Source organism: Megalops cyprinoides, chromosome 17, assembly GCF_013368585.1.
Source record: "Megalops cyprinoides isolate fMegCyp1 chromosome 17, fMegCyp1.pri, whole genome shotgun sequence".
NCBI lineage: Eukaryota > Metazoa > Chordata > Actinopteri > Elopiformes > Megalopidae > Megalops > Megalops cyprinoides.
This window is the reverse complement of record NC_050599.1, coordinates 16,071,061-16,096,060: the sequence shown is the minus strand read 5'-3', so window position 1 is coordinate 16,096,060 and position 25,000 is coordinate 16,071,061. Positions and strand designations below refer to the sequence as shown.

Below are 25,000 nucleotides of genomic sequence, written 5' to 3'. Positions count from 1 at the left end.
AGTGCGGAGCGACGTGGGTGAGCGCGGCTCCACGGTAAACACATTCCACCATCAGAGGAGCCCTCAGCCTAGTGCTTCTCTCCACTGATCTGCTGCAAAAGCTCAGCGCTAATACCCAATACCACGGGCCTCTGTAGATCCAAAAACCCCAATCTTCTGGTCCTTGATCTCGGCAAATCCTGAAACTAAGCTAATCTGCTCTCTGAACTGATATGAAAGACACACTGCACTGTTGACCCCCCAGCACCGCGCTCGCTCACATGCGGGTTGCATGCCAGCCGTGGGGGGGGGGGTTTGTTTGTTCCCGACTCCAGCTGGACTTTATCCCTACAACCGATGAAACCTGAAAAACGGAGAGCCTGGATTGGCCGGATTAGAGTGTGAAACTTGTGCGAGCTTCCTGACTTGTCCTCTCACGCGAGCGGCTCGGTGCGCGCGGACTGGGTTGTTTGAGGTAGTGCGCCGGGGCCTGCTGAGAATTTCCACACGAGATGGAGGGGGGCTGTGGGGGTTCAGATAGATACATGCTGTCTCACACAATTCGCTTCTATGAAATTCCTATGTCAATGATGTCATCTTCCTGAAAGAATGACAATATTACAATATTGCTGGAGTTAAGCACAGCCAATATATTCTCAGTGTGTCTTTAGTTGTTTAGGTTGCACATACTGTTGGAAGGAAAGGAAATACCTGTCCTCTCCAAACCTGTAGAATAAGTGTACTAAACACAGGTGTGGAAAAAATAACAGCTTACAGCCCTGAATCTACCATCACTGAAACTCCAGCAGAAGGAGGGACAGAGAGACAGCACGAGGAAGGACTGGGAGATTCTGAAAGCCCATTGAAGGTTCAGACAGAGGAGCTGAGGCAGTAATCCAATCCGCCTGAGAAAGAGCGCTCTCTGTCCTGAGCCCTGCAGTGCAGCACCACTGTCCCTACACCACCAGAACACACACACACACACACACACACACACACACACACACACACACACACACACACACACACACACACAAAGCTCCTCCACTGCTGCCAGGTGCACCCACCTTATTCCGTGTACAGACGAATTATTCAATATATTAGCCCGTTGACGCAGTGCTCGTTTTTTCATGAAAAGCATACAGCTTTACACGGTAAAAAAACCTGTAGCTTCTAAGTTTCCAGTAGTTTCTAAAATTACCGAGAAATGATCCGAAACTGCAATTATGACAAAAAAACATGGTGACACGTTAACAAACAGTTAACAAACAGTTCACTGCAAAGTAGATGATTTTCACAAGGACACACAAACACAAAGCACACAAACACACCCAAATGCAGGAGGAGCGGGTAACAGAAACCCACCAGGGTGTCACTACTCAATCAAACCAGACAGCTCTGAGAGGCACATTTGCCTCTCAGATCGAGACATCGCGAGGCAAATCGATAGCAGACATCCAGCAAAAGCAATGCTTAATAAGACACTGGGGCAGAGTAGGTGGTAATTTTCCACGGCAATGCACTGATCGATTAAAGATAAACGAGCTCTCTCAACATTTCAGGCACACTGGTATCTAAATAACCCTGTAACTGTAAACTGTCTTACCAACAGCAGAATACCTAGATGAAAATTATGTAAATGAATGTAATAAGTCCAAATTTGTAATGTCTAAAATTACTTAAAAAAAGAAAGCAGCCACAGAAGATGACCAGTGAACTTGCTTCAACTTAGCGAAACTTTTTGTAGGATTGTAAATAATATGCCTTTTAGCCCTCAATTCACTCACAACTGAAAGATACAATAGGACAAATAAACACTAAGGTGACTATGAACGCAGTACAAAACCCCTGTCCCTGAACTGCGAACACCTCTCAGTCAGCTGACTCTGCCAGGGTACAGAGAGAGGAATACAGACAGCATAAAGAGAGAGAAAGGAGGAGAGGGGCGTTTGCAGAGACAGAAAGAGACGTGTAACCCTGACGGGGGACCTACCACGCTCTGACTGACTGTCCGCCTCTGGACGGTGCGCGAGGCGCTGCAGATACGGCCGCTCTCTCACTGGCACTGCGTGACACCTGTGCGGAGAGCAGCACCTGCCCGCCCTCCTGGGGGGGGGGGGGGGGGGCGTAACCTGAGCCGGGGGGAGCATTCCACGGCCCCGCCGCAGCCAGGTGCCCAAACCCGGAGGCCGGGGCACAATGGGCCCAGTCACTGCCTTCCGTGGGGGCAGCCAAGAGGAAAACGGCTACGGTTACACGGGGGTGGGGGGGCGAGAAATGCCCGCCCGGCCAGCGAAACGTCGCTGAGCCGAGAGGCATCTGAGGGGGGAATAGCGTAGCTGAAACTGCGGTGTGTGTGTGTGTGTGTCTGTGTGTGTGTGTGTGTGTGTGTGTGTGTGTGTGTGTGAGAGAGAGAAAGAGCTAGAGACAGAGACAACATTACTCTGATACTGTGACATCACCGGCCTTGCTTTCAAAGCTCCCATCATTCCCATATCAAACAGGACGCCGACAGTGGCCACAAACTCCGTGAGCAGAGCGCGCTGGAGAGGCTACAGACGGCACCACTGTAGCTGGAGATGAGATTAGCTATCGGAGCAGATACTGCAGCACGGCTCCTCCTCACATGCGACACTCCCCGCGGAGAAGCAGGAGCGAAACCCAAGCGTTGCACCTCCCGTAATCTCACGCCTGACCCGTTTCCATGGCGCTGTGACACACTCGAAAACACCCCGCACACGTGCGTTAGGAGCTGCTACTTTAACGGCTGGCACCCAGAGGCAGGGGAAAAAATAGAACAGGTAGTAAAAGCCATGCGTTTCTGGCACTGCACATGAAAAAGCCAGGGCTCTTAAATGCTGCTAATAAAACACAAATACATGTTAACAAGCTCACTAATTGCTACTGTTTTCATGGCCCTTCAAGGCCTTTTACTGTACGCTCCACAGGAGGGGGGATGGGCGGTGACGACGTGGGGATGGGCTGAGCAAATGAGCAGAGGAGAATTCTGGGAGTGGCAAATATTCTTACTTCTTACTGTTTTTTTTAAATCTAATCTTATTTCTACAATCTAAAATTTCTATTCAATTCTATTTTGTTATTAATTATACTCTATACACACTGTCCTTTTTTAGTGTGAAAGACAGGGGGTGAGGGTGGGAGGAACAGTAGGTAGCCGCTGCCACACTTGTGAAGCCAGTCTAAATGCTGTGAACGCTTAAACCCTGAGGTCCCTGCATGAAGCAGGCACATCTCTCACCACCTTACTGCCCCCCCCCCCCACAAAAGAGTCCACACCCCACAACAAGCACCAGCCGCTGCAGAGGAGTGCTGCTTGGTTAATTATCAGGTTGTCAGTGGATGGCAGGTGTGATGATGGGGGGGTTGCGGAGGTGAGGGAGCAAAGGCCTGTGGGAGCGTGGCGCGTTTCACACCTGTGATTAGAGCCAGGCGGGGGGTGGGGTGGGGTGGGGGAGGGGGGAGGTGTGAGCGACAGCAGGAGGGCTGCTTCAGGCTGTGCACGCCCTTCGCACGTCTACCCTAACGCCCTGGAATAGTGCACGTGCCCGAAAGTGAAGGGAACAGAGGATCCTGACTCCAGGAAAGGAGGCCCTGAGCTCTCCTGCATGCTGACGCCACTTAACCACAGCTGAACTGGACCACATTTGTTTGGCCCAGGAGAGGGACTCGGCCAAGGCCTTCCAGAAAACGTGTCGTAAAGCCCTTTGTCAGTCAGGAGTCATTGGCTAGATGAACAGAGTTCTCATGGTCTGCCAGCTTATCAGGAAAGATTAGCATCTGTCATATTGTTCAGGACAGGCATTTCATATCTGACCACACAGTACTGACGGAACTTAAGTTTGCATGGGAAGAACAACAGGAACATTCCAGAACAGTAGGACTGATATATTAACTTGTATTTACAGATGTCTGATAAGTCCTGCTGGAAGTAGGCAGCTGGATGCACACAGGCCTTTACAGTGAGCCTCTACAGCAGGCAGCGCCGTGCTCACTCCTTTCCTTTGACCCCTCATAGAACGAAGCGTGTTCACACCGTGCCCCCAAAGCTAAGAGAGGGCATTCACACCTCCTCATTTATCAGCCGGCTAAACAGACATATGGGCTCAGGAATGAGCAGCAGAAGACAGCCAAGCCTTCAGCAGTCTACCACGGCCCATCTACACACCCTTTCACTTCTTACGAAATGTTTTGTCAAGGTTATCAGCTACCGTGAATAAACTTCAAAAATAAAAAAAACACACTCTGATACGAGGGTGTGGTGTAGCAATGCAAGGCGGGTTTGTAGCCAACGCTGCTCTGACAAATAAATCCCTATGACTTCATGAGCCAAAGATTCAGCCAAAACAGAGAAGGAAACCGGTCAGACTGCTCTCTATCACTCGCGGACTCCACCCAATATCAGAGACAGACTCCAAACAATCCCGCAACCACACACAAAACATTGCATCATTCCTTTTGATTCTGAGACAACCGTCTTTAAAACATGAATCATTTTTTTTGTTGTTGTTGCTGCTGTTGGCGGCCGGAATCCTCTGGGCGAACTGGAGAGACTCGGAAAGGCGGCCCCGCTGAGCGGGAGGCGTCCCAGCTGCAGCAGCAGTGGCAGTGTGGAGCCTGGCGTGCAGGCCCCTAAGCGCTGTAACAAACACCGGCCCCGCCTCGCCGCTTCCTGCAGGCGGAAGCGCTCTGTAACCTAGCCCCGCAAATACAGGAAAGCCGAGGCAAGGGGCCGGAGACCCTGCCGCCGAATGCGCCGCGGCACCGCCCCATTCCGCGGCCCTTACGTCGGCTCCGGCCTCTCGGAGTCTCGGCCTTCAGCGCGGTTAGACCCTGAGGATGGACAGCGGGGTGGGCTATCGGGAGCCGCCTTCTGCTCCCGCGCTTTGAGGCTGAACAATAGAGCGGGCTCTGGAATACGGCGCAACGCACTCCCACACGCGGCTCACTTCCTGCTCCTGTGATTTCACACTACGACCGAGCCGTGTGAGCAGTGACGCCATCAAGTCGTTTCCACGGCCGCGGTAACACACCTGCAGGGCTTTAGACAGGCAGCAGGGCCAGCGCTACAGAGATGTGCGAGTTTCTGTGATCCACGCCAAGCTGGGAATACATTAAAGAATCATTACCGTCGAAATCCAATATTAGGTGCACTTGAACAAAGTGAGTGTTAACTAATGGCACACAGGAGACCCCATTGTGGTGTCTTTTCTATTCTCTCGGCACTGTATTGCTCCTAAGGGCTCTCTAACAATAACCCCTAACTTCCAGTATCGAGCTGGAGCTAGTGAGCTTCACTGAAACTGCAGCAGTCCCCTGCCACATGTTCCCGGGTTGGTAATATGTTCAGTGTGTTTTCTCTGTCTCGGTGGTGAGCGGCTCCGCGTCAGGAGGCCCCTGTGCCGAGCCCAAACAAACCCGTCTGGCTGGGCCGGCTCTGCAGACGGCGGCGGCCTTCATGTGGCTCTGTGTTAAATAAATCAATGTGCCTGTCAAAACCCGGAGACGGCGAGGGGCGCTGAGCCACCGACACCCCCGTCTGCTACCGCTGGGAGAGGGGTGTTCTGGGAAAGGAGGGGTCGGGGGGGCGTGGTCTCTCTCACTCTCCGTTCTTCTGATCCTGACTCTCTCTTTCTGTCTGCCTACATGTCAGGTTGGCCTCTCTGATCCTACAGCGATGAGCTCCAAATTAAGAGGCAGGGGGAGTGAACGAACACACACACACACACATACACACATACACACACACACACACACACAGCCACAGGTCTGGCAAAGCCATAAATACAGTAGTTTGCAGGACAGTGCAAAAGGCCCTTTGGAGGCTTGTAATTCAACACAGATGTGCTACACGTTAAATAGGCCTCAAAACATCCAGCCAGACACACTGAGAGATTAGCAAGTCATCTTTCACTGGATGTGAGAGTTTGGCCACCGTAATCTGACACGGTGGGAGGCCTTGTCATTTTTAAACAATAAGGACACACCCCTTAGAACACCATTAAGTATGTGTGTAAAAGAAATGCTATGTTCACTTTATCTAAGCAGATAAGATTGATTTCATACGCATTTATCAATGACCATGTGACGGACTGGAAAGTATGCTTGCCAATTCTTCTCGAAAAAAGACGTCTCATTCACCCACCGAAACTTCCTGTATTTTCTCTGCCTTTGGAGAGTCAAATCAGGAATGAACGCTATGTCAGAAATGCAACTGTTGTGACAAATCCGACCTGACAGTCTCAAACAGCTCTATTTGGACAATCTGAGCAGCTGTCAAAGGCCATTCTGCCGTCTGAACGCGGCACACTGGCTTCACAGATGCAGCGCGCTCAAAGCTGTCAAAAGACGAAATCTTCAACCGTCCCTGCTACACTGCGCAGAAGTGCTCACGCCGATATTAAAATGAGACTCTGTCCACACAAGTCTGCTTTAAGACAACACAAGACTTGCGCTAGACAAGTGATCTGAATGATGTGCGCTGTTATGCCTGATTAAGGTGCAGTACTTTACCTGCATGCAGACGTATTTGATTAAGTCAAATAAGCGTTTCCGGAAAAAGCAGTTGAGAAGATCTTATTTGTCCCTTATTCACAGCAAAGCTGAGGACCAGTACCAATCAGATGTGTCAACGGGGCAGAGACAGCACAGCTCAGAGAGGTGAAGCGGCTTGTGACTGACAGGCCACGACGGCGCTTTGGTCCTGTTCAGGTGGTCTGGAGTCCTGGTTCCCACTCCCCCGCTCTCTCCGGCAGGCCGCCATTTGCGCTGCGGATGTGACCCCCTCCCTGAGCTCATGACCCCGCCTCACGGAGCATTCCGGAAACCCACCGCACTCAGATGGAAGCATATCCTCCTATTGTTGCAGCGGCAGGCTGCAGAGACTGGGCTCTTTGTGCTGAACAAACGCTCACAGGCTCGTGGGTTACAGCGCTCCGTTCAGCACCAGCACACAAACACGGGGCAGTTAACCCACTACTGGCTTTGTGCCAATATCAGGACCCTTGGATAGACGTCCCTCATTTTTCTGTATATTGGAATTTTACAGCAACGGTTGCAAAACGCTGCCATGTAATATTGGTGGATCTTGCTAATGTGCAGTTTTATTTTTTTTTTTTGAAAATCAATTTCTTATTTCCATAACCAGATTCTTATTGAACCAGAAAATTGAATTCAATATTCATATTTCATCATACACGCCTTTGACCCACAACCCCCTCTGCGGTTAAGTAAGAGATGACATTTTCTCATCAGATGATGGTTTTCTAAGCAATCCAGCTGAGTTGCTGACTGCAAAAACCTGTTTTTTAGAACTGAAGTACACTGACAAATTCAGGCTTGTTCATGCTGTGCTTCTTGATCAGATTCCTTTTACTGTTAAAAGTTTCAAAAAGACAGTTCTAAGTCTGAAAAATGTACAGCTTCCGTTTCAATTCTGCAGGACTGAGAGGATGTTCACACAAATGCAGACGGCAGGGCACAACTCGGAAAAGTTGTCATTTAATTAAAATCTGAGAAATCTGATGAAGCAAAAGATCTCACCCCACCTGATGATGTGTGAGTGAGAAAACTGTGCACGTGCGTGTGTGTGTGTGCATGTGTGTGTGTGCATGTGTGTGTGTGTGAGTGAGTAATGGGTGGTCGACGTCTGTCAGTTGAGCTTTGATAATTAGATAAAACCAGTACTCTCTCGGGCTGAACTAGAAGCAGAAGAAATATAACAAAGATGTGATGGCTTTGATCACTTTTAAAGAAAGAGAATGAAGTCTCTTTTAGCCCACAAAACATTCCAGAGAGCGGAGCGAGGAATCCTTCAGGATCCTCAGGGGAAATGCTGAACAATGAGAGCACAGCCGCTCTCAGCTGCTGCCTGAATGGCTCAGGATTTCCCCAGCTCTTCCACCTGCAAGGCAGGGCTGCCCTGCTGGAAAAGTTTACACACAGTCACAGTCACAGTCCCACGCTGGTCCCTGCACGAGCCGGGTCTATACGGGCTGAGCTGCTACCCACACGGTACCTGGGACTTACAAGTCCACACCATAACTGGGCCTGATCTAACAAGTCCACACCATAACTGGGCCTGATCTAACAAGTCCACACCATAACTGGGCCTGCTCTAACAAGTCCATGTTTTAGCTGGGCTCGATCTAACCTGTCCACACTGTACATGAGCCTGACTTTTCCTGTCCACATGGTACCTAGGACTTACCAAAGAAGTCCACACCATAACTGGGCGTGACCTACCCTACTTCAGGGGCCGGGACGCTACTGTCCCCTTCAGTGTTTCAGATCATTGTGACACACTGCCGCTGGCTGGGCTGTCCTGCGAGAGAGCCACTAAGCCTTTTCACCTCGAAGTGCAATCATTAACCCTGTAATCCAGCTGTGCCGCCTCAGACGCCCCGCCGAACGCTGTAACGTTCGAGCGGGACGGAGACAGCGGGCCTCACACACTCTGTGTGTCTGGCACGCTCGGATCCACGTCACTGCTGTGGCAGTCAGCAGCACTTTCCACTTCCAAAGACACACACCCCTCCAGAAAAAAAAGTTTCTCAAGAAATACAACAAACAACTGAGGAGACAGAGAAGCAAAGTGAAGGCAAACTACTAACAGCAGCTGCAGCTGCACAGAGGGGTGAATGAATGGTATGGGAAGCTCGTCTGCCTGTCTGAACGAGTCCCCTTCCTGCGTGGAATGACAGCTCTGCCCCCCCCAAACACCCCAACACCCCACCGTCCCGCCAGCACTGCCCCCCACCCACCCCGCCAAACACATCCTGACCGAAACATAAACAGAGAAACAGGGTGGCCTTACCGACTGGTCCTTCCTCCCGACGACCGAGAACCACATAGTGCCGGCTTCAGCGCGCAGCGGGGACTGAGGTCTCGCTGGCCGGGACAGCTGGCTATGTGCGGCGAATCGCGGACCCCGAGCGCGCGGAAGGAAAGGCGCAATCACAGAAAGGAAAAACAGACGGGGGAGAAGAGAGAGGGAGAGCGGGCGGTCCCGGGCTCCGCGGCGCTGACGGAGGGAGGCAGAGAGAGCGCGCTCCGCTGCTACATGCTAGGACTCTGCATGGCAAATACCAGCAGCCGGAGCAGGACACGCCATATCCAGACTGTTACGTAACCGGCCCGGCCACGCTAGACCCACGCAGCTACGCCACACTTCGGGTTAACTTTCTGAGCTCTTCCCAGCTGTGTGCACCGTGCACTAAGCAAACCTATAATTACTCCCTCTCTCTCCCTCTCTCTCTCTCACACACACACAACTTCTCACTCATTCTCCCCTCCCTTCTGCTCTCCCTCCCTTCCCTCCCTCTCCCCTCCTCCACCTCCTCTCTCCTCCCCCCTTTACACACACACACACACACTCTCTCTCTCTGCCTCTGTTTGAAAATAGAAGTTGTAAAAACGGGGGGGGGGGATGTGGCCCCCGCCTACTTAAACTCGAGGATTTGGCTTTGAAAATAAACAGTCCGTGCAGCTCCCCACCCCCCACCCCTGCTCGCCCCCGCGCCTCCCGTGCATCTGGATCTCATAACGGGGCGAGAGGAGGCGGCCGCTGACCGCGGGGACAGGCTCAGGCGAGTCCCGAAACGGTCTGGCTACAGGTGGCCTGCGCTGAGCAAGGGTCAGGCGGCCACCAGGGTGGCGTCAACCCCAACATCCATTTACCACCGCGCCTGCTAAACAACACAGTACCATCCGGCACCATCCCGCTTTCAGAATGCCACACACACACACGCCATTGTAGCACTTTACACTCAGATGGACAACGGGTAACTGAGGACGGAGGGGTAAACTTTCTGGTAGTTCACTATGATCTTTGTCAAACTTCCCAGACAAAAGAACATGCAACAAATTGCTGGGGAAAAAATGTCATCACTTTAAGGCACAGTTCTCCTCTGCTATGCACAGGACCCAGACAAGGAAAAACCCTCAACCAGGATCATGAATTTGCTTACACAGCCCGGATTTGAATTCCAATTTGAATGTTTGCTGTACAGACAAACTGTTGTTACAAAAGTCAAAGAGTGAGTTGTTCCAAAAACAACATTTGTTTGAGGAGACCACAGATAATGGCGCCTGGTTCTGGGGGGGAAGAGAGCCGCTTTCCAGGTGGAGGAGAGGATGTGGGCTCCACCAATCAAAACGACTCCGGTGGGTCTTTATGAGCGAGAGCACCACGCCCGGATTCACACGTCTCTTACTCACCACACGCTGTCGCAGCGTGAAATCTGAAGTGAGAACGCAATGCAAATAAGGCTCTTTTCCCCCTTTTTTTCTCCTCTTCCCAGACTAGACGAATGCTACCACATAAGCAATGTAACTGATCCACATCAAAAGACGAGCCAAACAATGGCATACAACGCTAAAAATGAACATTTTTGACAGGTCGTCCGCAGTATGAGAAACTCTGGTCTGGACGGAGAGCACTGCAATCACTCTGACACTCAGTGTGTGCTGTACGATTAAGGACAAACCCCACTCTGTACCAGAGGCACAGAGTGAACCTTCAACATGAGCACCACAAGCACTCGAACCTTACAAGCAGAGTATACTCGAGTACACACGGTCTTTTAAAGGCAGAGCCGGATCTTTCTGGAATGTTCTGTGCGCCTCTCTTGCCTGCACGCAGCACGTGCTTCCTCCTCAGGAAGCCACAGCCCCCCGCCGAGAGACCTGGGAATAATAACAATAAAAGAAAGGAGGAAGAGGGCAGCCTTACCTTGGCGGCCACGATGCTGAGACCCATGCCATTGTGCTTCTTCAGCGTGACGGTCACGACTTCCGGCTCCTTCCGCATTGGCTGGGGAGACAGGAGGCGAGCGGCGTTAGGAAAGGTACGGGGGGGACGGACTGGCCGAGCGAAGGCGAGCGAGCGTTTTCGGGACTGCAGCGTTTTCGGGGGGCTCCTCCGCGCTCCTCAGAGCTCTCCTCCCTGGGCCGTGCCTCTCGGAAAATGAGGCGGCGGAGGAGGGGAGCGGGGGAGAGAGGCGCGGAGCGGGCTGTCATTCGCCCAGCTCGGAGGCGACCACAGCAAACGGCGGATGCTGGAGGGACGTCAAGAATGAAAGCCACATGGTGCGGCTCCAGAGCCGCTCAATGGGCCCATTTAAGAGGCCTGCCTGCGAGAGAGAGAGAGAGAGAGAGAGAGAGAGAGAGAGAGAGAGAAACGACGGCACGTTCCCACAGAGCTGCACATTGCGACAGCTCCTCCACAAAAGCGCCGCGCCTGCCAAAGGCACCGAGGCTGAACCCGCTGCAGCGAGACAAATGGTCCTCATTTTCAGAGCTATGCCGTTCTCCCACATTGCTCAGAAAGTTCTGGGCGAATATGGGAGGAGACCTGGAGGAACCAGAGAACGCCAGGGCAGGGAAAACAATTCTGCCCCTCGACACGGAGGGGAACCAGTCTTTCTGAATGCCACCTGAATGACACAACCGAAAACACAAATCAAGGGTGTGACACAGTGACACACCGAATTTACCGAGCTGGATGTTATTTCTCTGGAAGTAAAATTACACATACAGAACCCCTCCAAAGAGGGTAATTGACTTTGATGCTCTTTTCCTAAATTCCCCCAAAGTACCTGGTGTTTTTCCCAGAGGCTGCTCCAGACACAGGGGAGGGGCGGGGGGGAGTTCAGCTGGGAGAACGAGACACGGATCTTAAAGGATTACACCACTTCCTTTGAAAGGGGCTCGCCTCAATAACAGCCCGCTGCTGGGAGATGACGGCGGGGTGGTGCCAGGGAGCCGTGCAGGGCGACGCCTGCACCAGCCGCGGATCAAACGGCCCTGCGGCTCTGCATCCGGCTCCACGCTCCTGAGCTGCCTGTTTTCCCCCTCGGTAACCGGCGATTAGGGCTGATTCCAGGTTGCCAATTAGTCGTGCGCTGCTGCCTCCGTGCTCGAGAACGAGGCGGGAATGCGAGCCCGGCGCCGATGGCTCGGAACCAGAGGCCCGTTAAAGTGGAAACCTGCGGCACCGAGACGACGCGGACCCGCTGGGTCCCCCTGCTACAAAACCGACTGCCCGCCCCCTGTTTGGTTGTTTCTGGATTAATGAAAGCGGGGGAAAAGAACAAAAAACAACAACAAAAAAAAATCCCCGGGGAAAACAAGGCAATTATATCGGAAGCGGAGCAATTTGGGGGGGGCTTTTCCCTGTGATTAGGGCGAGGAGAAGGGTATCATTTACTGCTATTGCATACCGCTCTGGTCACTAATTGCCCTCTGCGGTCTGACTGGTGTTGATTGAAAGTGAGCAGGAGCTTGGCAGAGGGTCCCGCGATGCAGGCCGAGGAGTAATTACAAGCACTTAAATCATTTAAAAAAAATGAAAACCCTGACAATGTGGCTTTACTATTGCCGTCGTACGCTTGCCGATCTCCGCTGAGATTATCTGCTACTCACTCGGCTGTAGTAGAGAGCGGGGGAGGGGGTCGTTACCATGTCTGCGCTGTCGGCGGAGAAGTGATTGTCGCAGTCGGCTCCTTCGAAGTAGATGGTCCAGGTGCCCGGGGAGCGGGGGTGAGGGGTCAGCCGGCAGAACCCTGGGGGGGGGGGGGGAAAGGAACAGCTCTTACTCTCTGCGCTGCAGCGTGGGACACAACAGCAGCACTGCTCTTCCAGGCAGCTCACACACATACACACACAGAGGCGTGTCCGCTGCTCGTCACAAACACAGAGGCAGCGACAAAGAGCACACAAACCCTTATCTGTGTGTGACTGCAGTGAGTCCACACCGACCGCATTCCACTGACAACACGTCAGAGTGAACGCGGCTAACCTCAGCTACTGTCCTCACTGACTCCCGGATTACCCCTGCCGTAAACGTTATACGAACGTTACGGGACCGTTTTCCCGACGCACCTCTCTGGCAGAGCGGCTCCAGGAACTCCTGGAAGCCGTTGGGAATGTTGCGCACCACGTCGCAGGAGTAGCCGTCCTCGGGCAGCAGGAAGGGCAGCTGCAGGTCGGGGTCCTCCTCCAGCTGCACCTCCCGCCCGTCGCTGCGCGCCAGCTCGTCCGCCGTGTTCTCCGCCACCGCCACCACGTGGTCGATCAGCTCCTGCGGGAGGGAGGGAGGGCTCACAGGGTCAGACTCGCCGCTCAGCTGAGCAGACACCAATTCCCCTCAGTCTTTATTCAGGCTCCTGCCAGCTTTCTCTTTCGTAAGACTCAAAGGTTAAACCGTGGTACTGCTCTGATTAGCAACTGTTTCCACTTTCAGAATTTACCTGAATTTATAGTCAAGAGTCTTAAAGGAACATAGCCAGATCTCCAGAGGATCAGTGTAAAACAGGGCTCTCTGTGGCTGTAATGACATACGGACAACAGACCAATCAGCCCATGTCGGTGCCGATTTATTTGGCTACACTAATGCATTTGATTCATGTAGTGCTCTGTTCAGGAGGGCCACGAACTGCCAAAGCATCAGTCTATCCATCAATCAAAACCTCAGCATACAGTATCCCACTAAGGAAGCAGAAAGCAGAAACACCCTCTAAATCCAATACATGTGACCTTATTTCCAAAGGCAGTCTTTGTACATAGGACAGAACAACTGAGAGTAAGCGCCAGTCAAGCTGAACATTTAAATTCCGTCTGTTCAACATCCAATTCAGTCAACAAGCTAATTCCCAGGGCTCCCGTGTTATACAGCATGTCCTGTCATAGACTACTCGTGAAACACAGACCAACAGTGAGCAAATGCACTGATGGAGAGTGCAGGGCTGCGTCTGTGACATGGGGAACACCTGCAAGAGGAAGGAGCCTGGTGCCGACCTGGGGGACAGAGGGGCGGGGGCGCACACTCACGGGGGGAATGTAGGGCTCATCGGGGGCACAGTGGTAATTGGTCATCAGTGCGTTCAGCTGAAGGGAGTTGAGCTTGAAGCAGGTGTTGTGGATGTTGGGGACGTCCTGCATAGAGTACTTGTCCATGGTCAGCAGCGTGGTCGCCTGGAAAACACCAGTCACACGGCTTTATCACCACTCAGGATTCTACCATCGAGCGTCCTCACAAAACTCACATAAAGCGAAACGATGAGGTGGTGAGGATGTGGACATACAAATTAAAGACCCCTAAGGGTCTGAGGCCTAAAAAATATGTATCACTAACCATATAACTATAATTATCCATTGAAAGAGGAACCCAGTGAAAAGAAAACCTAAAAAGCACATGGTAAGAGACAGAGAGCAGCATACAGGCAAAGAGCAGCAGGCAGAAAGAGAGAGGTCGACACAAAGAGAGAAGGAGCAGCAGACAGACAGAGAGAGAGAGAGAGAGAGAGAGAGAGAGAGAGAGAGAGAGAGAGAGAGAGGTCAACACAGAGAGAGAAAGGGCAGCAGGGAGAGAGAGCGAGAGAGAGCAGCAGGTGCACGGAGAGAGAGAGGAGCAGGCACACGGGGAGGGCAGCCTCACCTGGACGATGCGGCTCAGGTGGCAGTCCGCGGCCAGCTCCAGGCCCTGCTTCTCGGCCCAGGCCTCGATGTGGCTGAGCTGCTGCCGCAGGATGGCCCCCCAGTAGTGCGAGCAGAGCCCCGAGTCGGCCTCCGTCACCAGCTTGTTGAAGAGCCACATGTTGATGAAGTGGAAGAGCTGCGAGAAGAGCTGGATGGTGAGGGCGGCGTTGACACGGCAACGGCGCAGCAGAGACATGGCGCCGGTCAGGGTGTGCAGCACGTCCTCTGTTTGGGGGGGGGGGCAGAGAGAGACACTTACTCAGGATGTGAACTGGAGCATAAATCACACTGCCAGGGACTGCGTGCTTTCCTCACGGTCTGGGCTACACCCAGGGTGTAATGCAGCTCAGTGTATCATCTGGCTGTCTTTTCCCTCTAACTGCCACATGCATTATGCTGTAAAGCATGGAGAGAAGCAGCTGTAGTACATTACATCTGCCACATGGGGGCTCTCTGGACAAACACATTATAAACTGCTTCTAACAGACAACTCACTTCAAGCCAAGACAAATCGTTGTCAGTTATTTGTATCTTACATGTTCTGTTCATAACATCCAGTACTGGTGAAGTGTGCTACGTGAATAGATCACCTATTTTGGGTCTCTGTGGGTTCTGTTCCTCGGGGTCTTCCAGGAAGGCGGGCATGTAGTTATTGAGATCAGACTGCAGGCAGTGCACAAGGTACCTGCGGAGAGGAGGCAAGCGAGTGCTGACTCAATCACACTTACACTGGCATGCACACAGACACACACGCTTCCCCTTCCCCGTTGGGTCAGGTCCCGCCCTCATCGCCTGGCGGAAGCAAAGCTCTGGTCGTTTCAGCTGGCCATTCCAGCAGCCCCTCCCAGCCAGAGGGACCTCGGGGCTTTAGGAGCCAGCGAGATGTTAAAATCGCAAGGTTTTCTCCCTCCCCGTTTTCAACAAAACAATAAAAAAAAGTTCAACAAAAAAAGTTGGAGCCTGAGGCTTTCTGTGAGGAATAAGAACAAGGCCAAAACTTTAGGAAGACTCCTGAAGGAGCTTTCAGCTTTCACGCACAAAATTCCACTTTTGTAAAAAAACAAAAAATTAGAAATAAAATCAGTTCATACAAACACACACACACAGACACGTACACCCACTACATCTGTACTGAAGGTATACAGACATACTGTAAAAGTAACATGCTGTCAGCATGTACATATGACAGTACTACACCGTATTTCTGTGTTTATATATGAATGACTCATTAAACGAACTTGATTACTAATATCCTCAGGGCTCAGTGAGGGAGGGCGACTCACTTGAAGGCCATCTGCACCAGGTGAGCCAGCACATCTTGGGCGTCCAGCGTGATGCGGCTCAGGTCCTTGTCCTGCTTGATGAAGTTGAGCAGCTCGGAGGCGTTGGCCATCCAGAAGGCCAGGGCCCCGGCGATGTTCTTCTGCTTCTGCAAGAGACCAGCGGGACAGGAGAGGAGGGGGTGTCAGCGGGGCGGGAGGGGGTCGAGCGGAGCCACGGGGGACTCACAGTCAGCAGCAGCACTTCAGGGATAGACTCCAGCGCCCGTCCACCCCGCCCCCGCCCCGTCACCAACCAGACACGGCGTCCCGGACCCCGCCCGCCCCAGGCCGACTGTCACAGCTTCTGTGGGGGGTCAGCAGGAGGAGCTCAGCTCAAAGAGGGCTGGCCAGTGCAGGACGGCACATCAGCTGCACAGGACACCCAATGGGCAGCAGTGTGCTGTACAGGTAAGGAGCAGGGATCCCGACCCATAAGCTTCAGGTTGGATTCCCAGGTGGGGCACTGCTGTTGCACCCTAAACCCAAATTCTTTCATTTAATATGTCCTGCTGTATACAATTAAAAATTTAAGCTGGCTCGGGATAAACAAATAATCTATTAATGTCTTATATAAAAGGGTACAGCATCTGATAATGTAATATACAGGGCCAATGGCACATGCACCCGTTCACAGCAGCTAGGTCTGCACAGGCCATGCCTGCTTTTAAAGCACTGACATGCAGGTCATTAGTGTGAAACCCGCTGATCCAGTTCAGCCTTCTGCCGCTTCCTGTTGGGCAATTTAAAACGCACAATATTTGAGCACTGTGCCGTTTATATGTATCTGAACCAATTGGACAAATCTGTCTGAGATTGGTCCGTTGTGATTTGGGGAGGGGAGGGAGGGCGTTTGAGAGCAGTGTCTGGTTGCTGTGTGTTAATGTCCCAATGCAACAACATGAAGAACGGATACACAAGCTCCAGCTCTCTCTCTCTCTCACCGCCAAGCTGGCCCCTGTGTACTCCGTGCTGGTCTATCCCGGCAACGACAACACCCCCCTTCGGCCACAAAACGCATCCAAAAGAACGACATAACCACAGACACGATTGAGGGGAAAAAAAAAAAAAAAAACTGAAAACAACTGAAAAAAATTAAAAAAGCAAAAGAACTCGGGGTTGTCTCTCATCCACACACTGAAGTGCAGTAAGCAGAAGTCACATGGGATGCCATAATTAAATGTTGCAACAATTAGAGAGAGATTTTTTGTTGTTGTTTGGTTTTGTTTTTAGTACTGCATGTTCCAAGTTGCAGAATGAGGGTTATGTACTCTTTGAAGTCCAGCCGTTTGAGGAGCGATTTGAGTGTTTGGCTTTGGTTTGGTTTTGGTTTGGTTGTTCGGTTATGGAAAAGAAGCATGGAAAACTGAGCAAAGCGGACCGAGCCGGGACAGAGGCCTTCCCGGCGGCGGGGATCCTACCTGATCACCTTCCGCACTCTCCTGCAGAGATAGGTCAGAGAAACAACATCCGACAGGACAGAGAAAGAGACTGTCAACAGCTATGGCATGGACAGAGATTCACAGGCATGTAAACACACATCAGATACACACTGAGACGGTGGAGCTGTGTTGGTGGGGGGTGACGTGCCTGGCTCTTCAGGCTTCTGCGCTCTCTGCTGGCTCTAAGGGCCCGTGAAAGCTCTCCCTGGACTCATGAATGTGGGCACTCTGCCCTGTACAAAACGGCCTGGCTAAGGCCGGCGTATGTTCCTAAACTCCACAGTACGAGGTCTGACAGGCTGCTACATGCATGCGCTGTGTTTGATGTGTGTCCAGGTACAATGGACGGGGGACACGGCGTCACGGCCAAGGTGAGCGAGGGAGTCCACGGACGAGGTGCCCGCCGTCACGTCTCGGGTAGGTGGTACGTGACAACGATCAGGTTTTGAGGACAGTGACCGCGGGCTGCGCGGATAGAGTCACTATTTTATTTGACAACAGCCGAGCCTTTACAGAAAAAAAAAAAAACTAATAACGGGCCACATTTTATCCTTCCAAATTGATAGTGCAGCCTGAAACACAATGTGCTAGACGAGAGAGGCTTACTTCTGCTGTTCCCAAATCGCTGAGGATTAAAACCACCTTTAAATGGATTTTGGGACTTTAATCCAGATTTTGGTAAGACGCATTCAGGACAGACTTTCACTGAGCGCGCTGCACGGATACGGAGATTTTATTCATGTTCCAGGAGTGTGTGTGTGTGTGTGTGTGTGTGTGTGTGTGTGGGTGTATGTGTGTGTGTGTGAGTGATTTTTTTGGTCAACCTGGTGTTGAGCCTGTAAAGACAGATGATTATCTTTTTACACAAACTACATATGGAACTGGATACTGGGAGAGATCTTTCCAACTAAAGGTTAAAGCCTCTTGTTGAACTACAATGTATAATGTATAATACATCCCTGTCAACTCATGTCACCTCTGGGGAGACCACGGGTTTAAAGACACATATCATATCTGTTTCCCTCTACACTCTCTTGCTCTATTCTATACTTATATTGGCTACAAAGGATGGCAGATGTCTGGGACCGGGACTTCTGCTACACAAATACAGAATTACAATAAATACGGTGTCAATTTGGATGATAAAGTGTGTCAAATTTCACGCTGAACTTCAGCCCTTTGGTTTGAAAGAACGATGGAGGACAAATGGACCTAGTCACAGCTCACCTGAAACACTGGGACACATAAAGACAAAACACACAAACACAATTTTGGCAGCCTGGTGTTCGTTAAACTGCCATTTAGGCAGTGAATAGGTGCAACTGAAACACACCTCCTGGCGGCAGACTGGACTTAACCCAAAGGCAGATCACACATTTAGTGAAGCTTATTAAGTTATAATAATAAACACACTGCTTTGCCTGAGGGAATGTGGAAAGGATGAAGAGATGGCATTACGTGGGGCAGTTTTAATGTTGTCTTGAGCAAACGGGAAAGGCGGCAGAAATACCACAAGCAAAAGAATTTAAACTCCGTTTCCCCCCCTCTCTGGAGAAGTAGGATATGCCAAAGCTTCTGCATCACCAGTAAAGAGTTCCTATGCTAAGAAGATATCGCGCTGTCCTTGCCACAGGAATTCCTTCGTGGTGCAAGGCCTGCACTGCTCTCCAAATTAAACAGCGGCCACAACTTCATAACGGGACCGGGAAGGACCGAAGCGTGGACAATCTCTGCCGTGACTGACAGTCAGTGCTGCAACGTGTTGTTGCTAGGATACGAGCCCAAACAATCGAACAACAGAGCAGATGCAGTAATTAGAAGGCAAGGGAATGTAAGGAGTCAAAGTTATTCATATACATACATCTCCTTTACACTTCTTTCAGAGAGGCTCCCTCAAACATATTAAAAGTTGGTCTTAAATGTATTAACACGCTACACTGTGAAGACCACCAGCTGGGTTATTTGAATTTCAATTTCTAATTTGATGTTTAGATTCCTATCCTAGAAACGTAAGTCGCTTGTCTAAAAATAGTTGAATATATGTTTGAACCTGTAAGCCCCCTCAAAGAAAGAACACGAACCTAATCCGAGATCTGCAGAATGTGTTTCTTTACATACAGGCTGGGTTTGAGTGCTAGAGAGGAATTACGGTGAAGCAGAAGGGATCTAACAATGTGGCACGGACCATGGGGGAAAGCAACGGGAATTCGGGGGCCGCGTCACAGGCCACAGTGACAGAGAGACGGCCGGGCGGAGCGACACTCACCTGTATGACTCCTTCCATCATGCTCACCATCTTGTTGACAATGGCGATGACCTTGTGCGTGCGCTCCGAGGGGCTCATGTCCGGCCGGTACTGGCTGGACATGACGTAGCGGCAGGTCATGTACAGCACGTAGGTGGGCGACAGCTTGAAGTGCACCGTGGAGCTGTTGGTGTAGTTGATGATGGCGGACAGGAAGGCATCTTCGGCTGCAAGGCAGGGCGATCGCAAGGTGGGTTAATCTGAACTGCAAGGGGGGAGAAGGAGCGCTACAAACCGCCGGCGGGTTCACGCAGGAGTCAGAACCCGCGGCCGGGACCGCAGCGCGATGGCCCATCTGATAACATTGTCCTTCTCTTTTTCCTGGACCCAGAGGGGCTTGTTTACAGCGCATTGTGAGAAAGAGCCCTCTGATGGGAATCAAAGGGTTCTGCTCACTGGCCAAATGCATGATCTCATTCCACTCCAAATACACAAAGAGGGCGGGGGAAAACACAGAAACAACAAACGAAAGTTCTCTGAATAAAAGGCCCCCCGAAACGGCTTAAATGAAGAGGAAGCGCAGGGGAAAACAGCCCAGCATGTCTCACATGAAAGGTACCAGCACAGCAAGCTTGGAGGTCATAAAAGCAGATATCATCATCTTGCACCTTCTGCATCCGTTTGGTTCAAAAACAAGACTCCACGTTGCCAGCTAGTGTTGTACTCTAGTACTGCACGCTGGCTAAGTTGAGTGGGATGTCTGGCTGTTCATTCAATGTCCGATACATCACACGGTTCACTGATTGTCTGAACAAACATATACAAAGTGATGGGAACGAAGTCAACACATCAATAATTTCCATCCACTGACCTCTGCGATATACAGAGAGCTACACCCTCTATGTGCTCAGATAACACCGCCGCTCACCAGCTTTCCATTTTAAAGTGACAGCAAAAGACAGAACCAACCAGGCCCGTATAACTACGCAAACAGTGTGCAAAAGAACTAAACCAGACCTCCCTGCTTTGAAAGCATATACAAACCTAGATTATGTATCATAAAGTTTAAATCGTCTATCAGACATGAGAGCACTGGCAAATTATGATAAAGGAACAAACAAATTCCTGACAGAAAAACACTGATCAATGGAGGGGGAGAGAATCTGTCTAGAGATCCTCTCTTCCTCCGCTGATCAGTGTTTTTCTGTAAGGAATTTCTGTTTGCTTCTGGAGCGACGGCCTCCCTCCTCCTTCGGCCGAGCTGACAGAACAGGGAAGCGTGTATCCGAGCCCGGCGGCAAGGTGAGCCAGACTCCAGCTGGAAGGACAGAGGCGGGCGCGCGCTCTACTCACAGTTCTCCCTGAACTCGATGCTGGCCGGCAGCGTCAGTTCGGGGCTCAGGCTGTCCTGGGACCTGCGGGGGGAGAGGAGGTGGGTGTGGGTGAACCAGGCCTCGTAGGCGGCGTCCACGCCGCTGTCGATGGAGGCGCAGCGCTCCAGCGGGAGGGCCCGGGGCCGGCGGTACAGCATGGCGGCGCTGAGCTTGGGACGGGGCCCCGCGGTTCGGCCCCGGCTCACCGCCGCTGCATTATTCATGAGGAGCCCGTTTTGAGCCACTGCTCGGGGGGGGTCAGGTTACGCAGCGCAGATCGGGTAACGCCACACACACACACACACACACACACACACACACACACACACACACACACACACACACACACAGGCCTGCCATGGCTGCCATGTTTATGCAGGGAAGGCATCACTATGCTTTTAAACACACATTGGAAGCACACACTGCTCTTAAAAATACCTGCATTCAATACTTCTCACTGAAATAAAACACTCAGGAACCCCACTCCTGTACACTGCACAGGTGTGATAGCTGATTAAATGGTAAGTGACATGTTAAACTCAGATGAAGGAAAGATGACCTGTGGTCAGAATTAGAGTTAGAGTTGGGTAATAGTCTGAAAAAATCATACACGGTAGCATTCAGAAATGGTCCATTTTTCTTGGCTAATACTTGGAGTCAGAGCTCAGGGGTCGGATCTCACCTTCCATCCTGCTGCTCTGCACGGACCATGGGCTTCACCATGCCTCTCTCGCTGGCCTGGCTACCCGAGCGCTCCATCTCCAGCTTCCCTGAGCTCTGCAACGTGGGAACGGACAGACCACGTAACAAAGAGGCCTGACATTCAATTACACACACACGCACACGCGCACACGCGCGCACACAGACACACACACATACACAACCACACAACCACAGATGGATCGATTCAGACTAAGTCTGAAAACATCAGCACGACAGCCAAAAGTCAGCCACTTTCCGAAACCCGCTCTGCGAGACTACACTACGGAATAGGAACTGACCCAGACCCAGCACGCATACCATCAGGAGCCGCAGCACGGCAGATCCAGAGAGGGTGGGCTTACCTTGCTTGTGGGGAGGGCTGTTCCGCTGTGGATGTCTCCGTGAAGGTCAAAGGTCGTTTCGGGAACGCTCCTGTGCGGCAGAAAGAGAGAGACAGCTAGAACGAGGATCTGGAGAGGTGGATGGCACGGACAGGGAGAGCCACTGCAGCTGGTCTGTGTGGAGCATCATCATAATCCACACACTGTCATGCCCATGCGCGCAGGCTATAGCTTCACCGAATTATCAATGGAATGTCCGGCAATCACCCCACACAGCCGAGGACGACTCAGCCATTCTAAATATACACACCGGACGGGCGTTTTAATCTAATCTAGCAAACAAAGTTAATGGCAGTATGCGATGACGGGATCGGAGATGTACAGCAGCGTACTGTTTTAGGACAGCTGTTTTCTACTCGCTGCTGTATTTTGCTAGCCAAATTAAGAGCCAAAACTAATGTACTGTGTGGCAAGACATCCCATTCCTCCCATTCCAGCCGTTAACTCACAGAGCTCATCCACGCTTTTCAAAGCTGCCTTTGAGTAGGACTGTGCTTACAGGCGCAAACGCACAGCGATCATGACAGGGCACGACTCTAAGCTTACTGCTGCTTCGTAAAAACAGCCAGAGATGGACTGACCCTATGCAGCGCAGTCTCTACGCTATTCATCTAGAAAGGAGGGCACAGATTTATTGGAGAGGCAAAGGTCAGGGCTTGCCAGGTGAAAAGGCTTTCGGGTTTCGGTTATATATTTACTGGCCTGGAAAGCTGGACCTAAAGCGGACAGGTCATTCCTCTGTGGAGGGTTTTCTGGCGAAAGTAAGATGTTTAATACATGAGGCAAGGAGCCCACTTTTATTGCGGCGAGAGATTTGAGATGCAGACAGACCCGAAGCGTAAGCAATCTGTATCCCAAAACACAGCCCTCAAAGAAAGCTCTTACATAACCAATGCATTCAAAACCGACTTAAAAACTGACCTATTAAATCAACGCTCAGGTCATCTTATGTAAATGTCTTTGGCTCACCTCCTGTTTGCACATATTAGCCAATGGATGTTGTTCTTTATGTAGCTCCAGCCAATGGCTTTCATGGTAACCTGCATGCACAGCGCCCATCCAAGCAGCGGGGAAAGTGGCGAGTTTTGCATGAGATGTAGAGGAATATGCAGAAAGATCAGAGTGTGTGTGTGTGTGTGAGAGCTGTGTGCGTAATCCCCTTCAACATCAGGGCACGGCATTTTGTCTGGATTAAGGATTTTTACCAGACACAGACACAAATGAACCGCACATCCAAATAGTTTGACTGAGCTAAACTAACACTCCTAAAATTACAGCAATCAGCACACATTTAGCAGCATTCGACCTTTTAACCAAACCCCTGCTGGAGCCTCTGCAAACATAAACCTAATTACTGGGATGTGAGCGAGATCCACATCACTGTGCTGCTTCCAACTGTGCTGCTCAGAACCATCACAAAGTGCCGCCACAGATATGGGGTCACCCTACAGCAAGCATCAGGAGCAGGTGCTGCTCCAAGACCACTCTAGCCAACCAGACCTGGGGCCACTCTGCAGCAAAAGCCAGTAGGAATCGGTGCTCCCAGACAGATCCCCGTACAGATCTGGGGTCAGTCTGCAGCAGACAGTGCTCCCAGAGTGATCCCGCAAAAAAAAGACCTAGGGTCACTCTGCAGCGAACACCAGTGGCAGGCGTGCTCCCAGACAGATCCCCCACACAGATCCCGGGTCAACCTCAGAGCACCACCTGCCACTGACGTTTGCCGCGGGCAAATCCCCCGCGCTGATCTGGGGTCAGCCTGCAGCAGACGCCGCATTCACTCACCGAGCCTGCGCTCCCCGTGCCGCTGCCGTGGTCCTGAGGCTGAGCGGAGCCGGAGCCGGAGCCGGAGCGGCAGCATCTGTGGAGCTGGCTGCACTCTGAGCCCCGCCTGCCTGCCGTCTGCTGGCCCCCGCAATGACACAGCGCACACCAAAACGCGCTGAGCAGATTACACAGCCACCGGCCTGCCCCGCCCCACCCCGCCAGCCTCCCATAACCCCTCTCTCCCCCTCTCTGTCTCTCTCACTCCGCGCCCCCGCCCGCCCTCGTAAATTACCACTGCCCCGATCGGGATGCGCGCCGAAGGAGGTTTGATCCAAACCCCCCCCCGCCCCTCCCCCCTGTGCAATCAGGCATGACAGAGCGATGCGCCCGCTCTGGGGTGGGCATTTACAGCTAAGCGCGACGAAGGGCCGGTTCAGAAAGGGAAAATCCCGCATTGGCGAACATGGAAGGGCATTACAGCTGTGTTATTAAACAAAGAGCGTGATTCTGGGAAAGAGTTTAGGGAGGTCAAATACTGAGTGAGAAAAGCCGTCGGTGCAAGAGGTCAGGCTGACCAGAGAGCTATGTATGAGCAGCCCACGACTCAATGTTCTTCTCATCCGTCTAATAATTCTTACACTGTAAACAACAGTGAGGCCTACAGACAGGAAGGGCCACAGTTTCTCATCAATTCTCTTTATACGGCTACTATACAAACCACAGCCAAGCAAACAAGCTTCTTCTCTGGAACAAGGTCTTCTCACATCTTTGTAATCCAGCCAGCAAGGTGATCCTGCTAGCAAACAGGAAGCACCTGGCTGGTTTGTCAGCCAACGCCGCCGCCGTCCGTAATGAGATTTACCATAAGCTTATCACTGCGCTCTGGCTGTGTGCGGTTAACTCCGACCCCTGGATGAGAGAGTTATCCTGCTGCTAACGACTTTGGATGTCAGGGTCTTGATTATGGCGAGCCTCCATTTCCCTTCCCCGCTGTCTCTACTTGAGCGCTGGGAAACGTTCAGTTTGAGAGTCAACTGAGCAGAGCTGTGGGCTGCCTTGGGCCTTTAGTGTCCCTAAAAGAGCGAGTGGCTCCCTCACAGAAGCTGCAGTACCTTTGTGCTACCACTAGACGGCCAAAAAGGCATAAATAAAGGGCACAATTCCTGTTTGAAAAGTTAACAGCAGGCAGGGTGAGAAGCATCAGCGTAGATTTCTTGTTGAATCACATTTCCGCCTAACACTGCCAGGACCCCAGTCCCACCTACCCCGACTTGTG

General features: G+C 51.7%; 1 protein-coding gene across 6 annotated transcripts in view; it reads right to left on the bottom strand.

The window, feature by feature from the left end:
• Nucleotides 1–25,000, bottom strand: part of afdna (afadin, adherens junction formation factor a) — a 102,721-nt gene that overhangs the window by 22,590 nt on the left and 55,131 nt on the right. For 3 of the 6 annotated variants that reach the window (XM_036549551.1, XM_036549555.1, XM_036549552.1), the window contains 13 exons: nucleotides 24,990–25,000; nucleotides 21,919–21,988; nucleotides 21,537–21,631; nucleotides 20,835–20,896; nucleotides 19,503–19,708; nucleotides 17,216–17,236; nucleotides 15,759–15,904; nucleotides 15,066–15,160; nucleotides 14,435–14,700; nucleotides 13,828–13,971; nucleotides 12,880–13,078; nucleotides 12,457–12,560; nucleotides 10,730–10,810 (listed from right to left, as the gene is read on the bottom strand). The exon at nucleotides 24,990–25,000 is cut by the window's right edge and continues 249 nt beyond it. In XM_036549551.1, the coding sequence (XP_036405444.1) occupies nucleotides 10,730–10,810; nucleotides 12,457–12,560; nucleotides 12,880–13,078; nucleotides 13,828–13,971; nucleotides 14,435–14,700; nucleotides 15,066–15,160; nucleotides 15,759–15,904; nucleotides 17,216–17,236; nucleotides 19,503–19,708; nucleotides 20,835–20,896; nucleotides 21,537–21,631; nucleotides 21,919–21,988; nucleotides 24,990–25,000 (1,500 nt within the window). The remainder of the gene's footprint in view (nucleotides 1–10,729; nucleotides 10,811–12,456; nucleotides 12,561–12,879; nucleotides 13,079–13,827; nucleotides 13,972–14,434; nucleotides 14,701–15,065; nucleotides 15,161–15,758; nucleotides 15,905–17,215; nucleotides 17,237–19,502; nucleotides 19,709–20,834; nucleotides 20,897–21,536; nucleotides 21,632–21,918; nucleotides 21,989–24,989) is intronic. The other 3 variants (XM_036549553.1, XM_036549554.1, XM_036549556.1) reach the window with 1 other exon arrangement.